At 46.3% G+C, this 10345-nt stretch overlaps 1 protein-coding gene across 1 annotated transcript; it reads right to left on the bottom strand.

Annotated features, from left to right (window-relative positions):
• Window positions 1–8010: 8010 nt before the first annotated feature.
• On the bottom strand, window positions 8011–10145 carry LOC125539497 (36.4 kDa proline-rich protein-like). Its single transcript, XM_048702963.1, has one exon. It carries the CDS (start codon window positions 10029–10031, stop codon window positions 8211–8213), a length of 1821 nt encoding a protein of 606 aa, XP_048558920.1. The 5' UTR covers window positions 10032–10145; the 3' UTR covers window positions 8011–8210.
• Between the last annotated feature and the right edge of the window lie 200 nt (window positions 10146–10345).

The raw sequence follows: 10345 nt of genomic DNA, 5'->3' as shown, positions 1-10345 counted from the left end.
AAAAACCTTATGGTTGCATCATATACAACTCTTCTTTAAGAAATCCATTAAGGAATGTAGTTTTGACATCCATTTGACAGATTTCATAAAATGTGGCAATTTGCTACCATGATTCGGACAGACTTAAGCATTGATATGAATGAGAAAATCTCATCATAGTGAACACCTTGAACTTTGTCAAAACCATTTTCGAGAAGTCTAGCTTTCTAGATAGTAACACTACTATGAGCGTCCGTCTTCCTCTTGAAGATCCATTTATTATCTTTGGCTTGCTGATCATCGGGCAAGTCAACCAAAGTCCACACTTTGTTCTCATACATGGATCCCATCTCAGATTTCATGGTATCAAGCCATTTCGTGGAATCTGGGCTCATCATCGCTTCCTCATAGTTCGTAGGTTCATCATGGTCAAGCAACATGACCTCCAGAATAGGATTACCGTACCACTCTGGTGCGTATCTCACTCTGGTTGACCTACGAGGTTCGGTAGTAACTTGATCTGAAGTTACACGATCATCATCATTAGCTTCCTCACTAATTGGTGTAGGAGTCACAGGAACAGATTTCTGTGATGAACTACTTTCCAATAAGGGAGCAGGTACAGTTACCTCATCAAGTTCTACTTTCCTCCCACTCACTTCTTTCGAGAGAAACTCCTTCTCTAGAAAGGATCCATTGTCAGCAACAAATATCTTGCCGTCGGATTTGTGATAGAAGGTGTACCCAACAGTTACTTTTGGGTATCCTATGAAGACGCGCTTCTCCGACTTGGGTTTGAGCTTATCAAGATGAAACTTTTTCACATAAGCATCGCAACCCCAAACTTTAAAAAATGACAGCTTAGGTTTCTTGCTAAACCACAGTTCATACAGTGTCATCTCAACGGATTTAGATGGTGCCCTTTTTAATGTGAATGAAGTTGTCTCTAATGCATAACCCCAAAACGATAGTGGTAAATCGGTAAGAGGCATCATAGATTGCACTATATCAAATAAAGTACGGTTATGACGTTCGGACACACCATTACGCTGTGGTGTTCCAGGTGGCATGAGTTTGTGAAACTATTCCACATTGTTTTAATTGAAGACCAAACTCGTAACTCAAATATTCCCCTCTACGGTCAGATCATAGAAACTTTATTTTCTTGTTACGATGATTTTCCACTTCACTCTGAAATTCTTTGAACTTTTCAAATGTTTCAGACTTATGTTTCTTCAAGTAGATATACCCATATCTGCTCAAATCATCGGTGGAGGTCAGAAAATAACAATACCCGCCGCGAGCCTCAACACTCATCGGACCTCATACATCAGTATGTATTATATCCAATAAGTCAGTTGCTCGCTCCATTGTTCCGAAGAAAGGAGTCTTAGTCATCTTGCCCATGAGGCATGGTTCGCAAGCATCAAGTGATTCATAATCAAGTGATTCCAAAAGCCCATCAGCATGGACTTTCTTCATGCGCTTTACACCAATATGACCTAAACGGCAGTGCCACAAATAAGTTGCATTATCATTATTAACTTTGCATCTTTTGGCTTCAATATTATGAATATGTGTATCATTACGATCGAGATTTAGTAAACCATTTACATTGGATGTATGACCATAGAAGGTTTTATTCATGTAAACAGAACAACAATTATTCTCTGACTTAAATGAATAACCGTATTGTAATAAATATGATTAAATCATATTCATGCTCAACGCAAACACCAAATAACATTTATTTTAGGTTAAACACTAATCCCGAAAGTATAGGGAATGTGCGATAATGATCATATCATTCTCTGAACTACTTCCAACACACATCATTACTTCACCCTTAACTAGTCTCTGTTCATTCTGCAACTCCCGTTTCAAGTTACTACTCTTAGCAACTGAATTAGTATCAAATACCGAGGGGTTGCTATAAACACTACTAAAATACACATCAATAACATGTATATCCAATATACCTCTGTTCACTTTGCCATCCTTCTTATCCGCCAAACACTTGGGGTAGTTCTGCTTCCAGTGACTAGTCCCTTTGTAGTAAAAGCACTTAGTCTCAGGCTTAGGTCAAGACTTCGGCTTCTTCACTTGAACAGCAACTTGCTTGTCGTTCTTCTTGAAGTTCCCCTTCTTCCCTTTGCCCTTTTCTTGAAACTAATGGTCTTGTTAACCATCAACACTTGATGTTTTTCTTGATTTCTACCTTCGCCAATTTCAGCATTGCGAAGAGCTTGGGAATTACTTTCGTCATCCCTTGCATATTATAGTTCATCACGAAGTTCTAGTAACTTGGTGATAGTGACTAGAGAACTTTGTCAATTACTATCTTATCTGGAAGATTAACTCCAACTTGATTCAAGCAATTGTAGTACCCAGACAATCTGAGTATATGCTCACTGGTTGAGCTATTCTCCTCCATCTTTGTAGGCAAAGTACTGTCAGAGGTCTCATACGTCTCGACACGGGCATGAGTATGAAATACCAATTTCAACTCTAGGAACATCTTACATGCTCCGTGGCGTTCAAAACATTTTTGAAGTCCTGGTTCTAAGCCGTAAAGCATGGTGCACTAAACTATCAAGTAGTCATCATACCGAGCTTTGTCAAACATTCATAACGTTTGCTTTTGCTCCTGCAATCGGTCTGTCACCTAGCGGTGCATCAAGGACATAATTCTTCTGTGCAGCAATGAGGATAAACCTCCGATTACGGAGCTAGTCCACATCATTGCTACTAACATTTTTCAACATAGTTTTTCTCTAGGAACATATCAAAAATAAATGGGGAGCAACATTGCGAGGTATTGATCTACAACATAGTTATGCAAATACTATCACGACTAAGTTCATGATAAATTAAAGTTCAATTAATCATATTACTTAAGAACTCCCCCTTAGATAGGCATCCCTCTAGTCATCTAAATGATCACGTGATCCAAATCAACTAAACCATGGCCGATCATCACATGAGATGGAGTAGTTTTCAATGGTGAACATCACTATGTTGTTCATATCTACTATATGATTCACGCTCGACCTTTCTGTCTCTAGTGTTCTGAGGCCATATTTGCATATGCTAGGCTTGTCAAGTTTAACCCGAGTATTTTGCGTGTGCAAAACTGGCTTGCACCCGTTGTAGATGAACGTAGAGCTTATCACACCCGATCATCATGTGGTGTCTCGGCACGACGAACTTTGGCAACGGTGCATACTCAGGGAGAACACTTTTACCTTGAAATTTAGTGAGAGGTCATCTTATAATGCTACCGCCGAACTAAGCAAAATAAGATGTATAAAAGATTAATATCACATGCAATCAAAATATGTGACATGATATGGCCATCATCATCTTGTGCTTTTGATCTCCATCTCCAAAGTACTATCATGATCTCCATTGTTACCGGCATGACACCATGATCTCCATCATCTTGATCTTTTATCAACGTGTCATCACATGGTCGTCAAACCAGCTATTGCTTTTGCAACTATTGCTATCGCATAGCGATAAAGTAAAGCAATTACATGGCACTTGCATCTTATGCAATAAAGAGACAACCATAAGGCTCCTGCCAGTTGCCGATAACTTTTACAAAACATGATCATCTTATACAACAATTTATATCTCATCACGTCTTGACCATATCACATCACAACATGCCCTGCAAAAACAAGTTAGACGTCCTCTACTTTGTTGTTGCAAATTTTACGTGGCTGCTACGGGCTGAGCAAGAACCGTTCTTACATACGCATCAAAACCACAATGATAGTTCGTCAAGTTAGTGCTGTTTTAACCTTCTCAAGGACCGGGCGTAGCCACACTCGGTTCAACTAAAGTTGGATAAACTGACACCCGCCAGCCACCTATGTGCAAAGCACGTCGGTAGAACCAGTCTCGCGTAATGTCGGTCCGGGCCGCTTCATCCAACAATACCGCCGAACCAAAGTATGACATGCTGGTAAGCAGTATGACTTGTATCGCCCACAACTCACTTGTGTTCTACTCGTGCATATAACATCTACGCATAAAACCTGGCTCGGATGCCACTGTTGGGGAACGTAGTAATTTCGAAAAAATTCCTACGCACACTCAGGACCATGGTGATAGATAGCAACGAAAGGGGAGAGTGTGTCCACATACCCTCGTAGACCGAAAGCGGAAGTGTTAGCACAACGCGGTTGATGTAGTCATACATCTTCACGATCCGACCGATCCAAGTACAGAACATACGGCACCTCTGAGTTCAGCACACGTTCAGCTCGATGACGTCCCGTGAACTCCGATCCAGCAGAGCTTCACGGGAGAATTCAGTCAGCACGAGGGCGTGATGACGGTGATGATGTTGCTACCGACGCAGGGCTTCGCCTAAGCACCGCTACGATATAACCGAGGTGGAATATGGTGGAGGGGGGCACCGCACAGTGCTGGAATAGATCAACAGATCGACTTGTGTGTCCTAGGGTGCCCCCTGCCCCGTATATAAAGGAGCAAGGGGGAAGGCCGGCCGACCCCTGTAGGGCGCGCCAGGAGGATGAGTATTCCTCCTAGTAGGAGTAGGACTCCCCTTTCCTACTCCTACTAGGAGGAGGAAAGGAAGGAGGAGAAGGAGAAGGAAGGAGAGGGAGGAAAGGAGGAAAGGGGGCCGGCCCCCTAGTCCAATTCGGTTTGGGCTAGGGGTGCCGCGCGCCCTGCCTCCTCTCTTCCACCACTTGGCCCATGAGGCCCATTACTCCTTTCTCGTATTCCCGTAACTCCTCGGTACCCCGAAAAATACCCGAATCACTCGGAACCTTTCCGATGTCCGAATATAGTCGTCCAATATATCGATCTTTGCGTCTCGACCATTTCAAGACTCCTCGTCATGTCCCCTATCTCATCCGGGACTCCTTACTACCTTCGGTACATCAAATCACATAAATTCATAATACCGATCGTCATAGAACTTTGAGCGTGCGGACCCTATGGGTTCGAGAACTATGTAGACATGACCGAGACATGTTTCCGGTCAATAACCAATAGCGAAACCTGGATGCTCATATTGGCTTCCACATATTCTACGAAGATCTTTATCGGTTAAACTGCATAACAACATGCGTTGTTCCCTTTGTCATCGGTATGTTACTTGCCCGAGATTCGATCGTCGGTATCTCAATACCTAGTTCAATATCGTTACCGGCAAGTCTCTTTACTCGTTCTGTAATGCATCATCCCGCAACTAACTCATTAGTCACAATGCTTGCAAGGCTTATAGTGATGTGCATTACCGATAGGTCCCAGAGATACCTCTCCGACAATCGGAGTGACAAATCCTAATCTCGAAATACGCCAACTCAACAAGTACCTTTGGAGACACCTGTAGAGCACATTTATAATCACCCAGTTACGTCGTGACGTTTGGTAGCACACAAAGTGTTCCTCCGATAAACGGGAGTTGCATAATCTCATAGTCATAGGAACATGTATAAGTCATGAAAAAAGCAATAGCAACATACTAAACGATCAAGTGCTAAACTAATGGAATGGGTCAAGTCAATCACATCATTCTCTAATGATGTGATCCCGTTAATCAAATGACAACTCATGTCTATGGCTAGGAAACTTAACCATCTTTGATTCAACGAGCTAGTCAAGTAGAGGCATACTAGTGACATTCTGTTTGTCTATGTATTCACACATGTATCACGTTTCCGGTTAATACAATTCTGGCATGAATAATAAAAATTTATCATGAAATAAGGAAATAAATAATAAATTTATTATAGCAAAATGGTAAAGTTTATACTCTCCCACCACCAACAAGTATCAATCTATGGCTTGCCTGAAACAACGGGTGCCTCCAACTAACAACAATCCTGGGGGAGTTTTGTTTGCAATTATTTTGATTTGGTTTGAGCATGTGACTAGGCATCCCGGTGACCAGCCATTTTTTCGTAAGTGAGGAGCGGAGTTCACTCCTCTTGAGAATAACCCGCCTAGCATGGAAGATACAAACATACCTAGTTGATACATTAGCTATTCGAGCATACAAAACAGAATTTTTATTTGAAGGTTTACAGTTTAGCACATACAAATTTACTTGGAACGGCAGGTAGATACCGCATATATAAAGGTATTGTGGACTCATATGAAATAACTTTTAGGGTTTATGGAGTTGGATGCACAAGCAGTATTCCTGCTTAGTACAAGTGAAGGCTAGAAAAAGACTGGTAAGCGACCAGCTAAAGAGCGACAACAATCATGAACATGCATTAAAATTAATCAACACTGAATGCAAGCATGAGTAAGATATAATTCACCATGAACATAAATATCGTGGAGGCTATGTTGATTTTGTTTCAACTACATACGTGAACATGTGCCAAGTCAAGCCACTCGAATCATTCAAAGGAGGATATCACCCTATCATACCACATCACCACCATTTTAATAGCACGTTGGCACGCAAGGTAAACCATTATAAACTCCTAGCAAATTAAGCATGGCATGGGCAACTATAATCTCTAATTGTCATTGCAAACATGTTTCATTCATAATAGGCTGAACCAAAAACGATAAATTAATCATATTTACAAAAATAAAAGAGGTCGGGTTCATACCAGTTTTTTCTCATCTCAGTCAGTTCATTATATATCATCATTATTGTCTTTCACTTGCACGACCGAATGGTGTGGATAATAATAATAGTGCATATGTATAGGATTTGAATCTGTATTTATACCGTTGTATCTTTCTTTCCCCTCGTATATTTATACATCTTGAAAGACAAGTAGAGGTCGGTCCACCTTGTATGTATATATGTGTACCATGCACACGATCAATCATCCTTGATGCATGCAATCCCCTTCTTTCCAAGTAACAGGCTTCACCAGGGATGTCGAATGTGATGCCTCATCGGCAAGCGAGGAGAAGCTAAAAGTCAAGCTAGCCCCGTCCGGGTGTCGATCATACTTGGTCTGCATGCATGTACATGCACATGCACATGTACTGCATCGGCAAGCCAGCTGGCCGTGAGAACGGACGAGACCGGTAAGCCGATTTTTTTTTTTTTTGAGAGACGACCGGTCAGCCGATTAGTCGAAGGCAGTCAGTCCAGTCTTTTTTTTTCTTGAGGGGTCAGTTCAGGAAGTCAGTTTCCAGATTCGGCCTGCGGTCCAGCCAGCCCAGCAGCAGCCCACAAAGTCCCGAAGCCCAAGAAAAAAACCCTGTTGGACGAGTCGCTCGCATCCAGCCTGCCCAGCAGCGTGGAACGGAACCACGACCGCATATGCTGCCTCCCCAGCTCTCCCGTCAACCGCCGCCTCCGCCTGTGCTGCACAGCTACACCGCCGCAGCGCCGACATCCCCCGCCTGACCCCTCTGCTCGGGTACTCCACCTTCCCCTGCCGGCCCGCCCAGTCCGACTCCGCGGCTCCGCGCGACCGTTCTTCTGTCGTGCACTGCCGCCGTTCCCTCCGGCAGTCCGGCCTCGGGCCTCCGCCCCGTCCAGCCTCCTGCCGCGGTGCGCGGGCCTCTCCCTGTGTCACTGGGTAACTCCTGATCCTTTGTATTTTTGTTACTTATCGATTTGTTGAACTGATATCGGTTTAGGAATTAGGAACCCAGTGTGTGGCATCTCGTCTCATCTCCATGTTTTCCATATTTTTTGTATTGTGCGATTGCTGCAATCTGAAGAGATTTGAATGGACGAAATAGAAGATGACAAGTTGAGAAATACAGTAGCAAAGTGGAATGAAATCAAGTCTTAGTCAATTATTTCATATCTCTTCTTTCCAAGCAGGAGGGAAACGACACGATTTGGGAGGGCAAAAATCCATATTTCTTTTGTCCGTTTAGACCATATGGATTTGGAGCATACTATCAACTTGTTGATAAGAATCAAATGAAAGTGAATCTTTGGGGTTGATATTTTTCCCCAACACAGAAACAAGGCATGCATACATGTGAAAAAGTTCATTTTACACAGTGCAAAACATTTTATTTAAAGGAAAAAACACACTACAAACCAATGGAAGACCACAGTTGATAAAACGTTACACGGTTACTATTTGATAGACAATTACACTAACAAAATGCATGCATGTTCCACAGCTCCACATCATAAGTAGTTAGAGCTGCACATGCATGTAGATATTATTACATAAGTGACTCCCAAGAGATTTAATGGCTGTATTGCATGCAGATGCAGGTGATACTCATAGCACTATAGTACTTGATGGAGCTTAACTAGGGCACTGGAAGTCGTCGGGCACTGTCTTGCCACATTGGTTGACGAGCACCTCGATGGCGATGGGCAGCACGAGGTTGATGTTGAGCGCCTTGAGCTTGATGGTGGTGCAGAGGCATAGGGCTGCGTCGAGGTCAGCCACACCGGATAACAGCGGGCAGCATTTGTCGCTGGCACTGCTGCCGATTAGCGCGTGCACCAGCCCGTTGAGTGCGTCCACGCACCCCAACAGTTTCAGCGTGTCGATGGGGCACTTGCCCGTTGATGACGATGGCGGTGGCGTCGCTGGGACTGGGGCCGGGGCCACAGGGGATGGTGGCGTTGGTGGTGTAATTGGTGTCGGCGATGGCGGAGTAATCGGTGTAATAGGTGGTGTAATTGGTGTCGGCGATGGCGGAGTAACCGGTGTAACAGGGGTGGGCGGCATTACTGGTGGGGATGGCGGCGTCACCGGTGTCGGCGATGGTGGAGTCGCAGGGCATTGGAAGTCGCTGGGCACTGTCTTGCCGCATTGGTTCACGAGCACTTGGATGGCAATTGGCAGCACGAGGTTGATGTTGAGCGCCTTGAGCTCGATGGTGGTGCAGAGGCAGAGCGCGGCGTCGAGGCCGGCCACACCGGACAAGAGTGGGCAACAGGTGTCGCTGGCACTGCTGCCGATCACCGTGTGCACCAGTCCATTGAGTGCGTCCACACACCCTAGCAACTTCAGTGTGTCAACTGGGCATTTGCCCATCGGCGGTGATGGTGGAGTAACCGGAGTTGGTGGTGGAGTGATAGGAGATGGTGGTGTAGGCGAAGGAGTGATAGGAGTCGGCGGTGTTGCAGGCGGTGATGGAGATGGCGGGGTTTTCGGTGTAGGCGAAGGAGTAACAGGGGTCGGTGGTGGGGTGACAGGCGACGGTGGCGTTTTCGGTGTAGGAGAAGGAGTAACAGGGGTCGGTGGTGGGGTGACAGGGGATGGCGGCGTTTTTGGTGTAGGCGAAGGAGTAACAGGGGTCGGTGGTGGGGTAACAGGCGATGGCGGCGTCATAGGGCATTGGAAATCGCTAGGCACTGTCTTGCCGCACTGGTTAACAAGCACCTGAATGGCGATCGGCAGCACGAGGTTGATGTTGAGCGCCTTGAGCTCGATGGTGGTGCAGAGGCAGAGTGCGGCGTCAACACCGGACACGCCGGCCAGTAGAGGGCAACAAGTGTCGCTTGCACTGCTACCTATCACAGCATGCACCAACCCGTTGAGCGCATCCACACATCCCAGTAGCTTCAACGTGTCCACTGGGCACTTGCCTGATGGCGGTGACGGTGTCGGGGATGGAACAATAGGTGATGGCGGGGTTACCGGGGTTGGTGTAGGAGGGATTGGGGAGGGTGGCATTGGCGTGTGCGGCGGTGTTGGCGCGGGGGTTGGGGTGTGCGGCGGTGTGGGCATAGGGGTTGGCGTGTGCGGCGGTGTTGGCGCGGGGGTTGGGGTGTGCGGCGGCGTGGGCGTGTGAGGCGGTGTTGGCACCGGGGTTGGAGTGTGTGGTGGCGTGGGCGTGTGAGGCGGTGTTGGCGTGGGGGTAGGCGTGTGTGGCGGGGTAGGCATGGGGGTTGGGGTGTGAGGTGGTGTTGGCTTTGGGGTAGGCGTGTGCGGTGGTGTAGGCTTGGGAGAGTGTGGCGGCGGAGGGCAGGGCACGGACGGCGGAGGCGTCAGCTTACGCGGCGGTGGCGGCGGAGGCTTTGGTTTGGGGCAGGATGGGCAAGCCGCGGACGGCGGGAGCTGCACGGCTAGGGAGAGCAGCGCCACCAGCAGGAGCGGGGCAATCCGGGACATGCTCTTGGAGCTTGAGGCCTCAGAGTACGTGGTAGCCACCGCTCGATCTATCCAATTTTCCAATTTCTTGCTCTTGGCTAACCCAATACGTTAGCTGGTTTGAGGAAGAAGAAGAAAGTGGGCGTGCTTATATAGGCGTGAGGTGGTGGAGCAACGAGACGGGCTGCTCCTGCGCTGTCTTGGTCGACATGACCACGTTCCCTGGAATATCGGGCGTGAATTAATAATGAGATGTGCATGTGAAGAGAAGATCGTGTGGTATATACATATGTCGAATAAATCGACATATGTTAGTACGTACCCCACTTGCTCTT

Source organism: Triticum urartu, chromosome 2 (assembly GCF_003073215.2).
Source record: "Triticum urartu cultivar G1812 chromosome 2, Tu2.1, whole genome shotgun sequence".
In the NCBI taxonomy this organism is placed as follows: Eukaryota; Viridiplantae; Streptophyta; class Magnoliopsida; order Poales; family Poaceae; genus Triticum; species Triticum urartu.
This window is presented reverse-complemented; position numbering and strand designations above follow the sequence as displayed.

What these genes read in the sequence shown, in the direction of transcription:
- LOC125539497 (XM_048702963.1), bottom strand. Translation starts at nt 10,031, where the DNA reads ATGTCCCGGATTGCCCCGCTCCTGCTGGTGGCGCTGCTCTCCCTAGCC.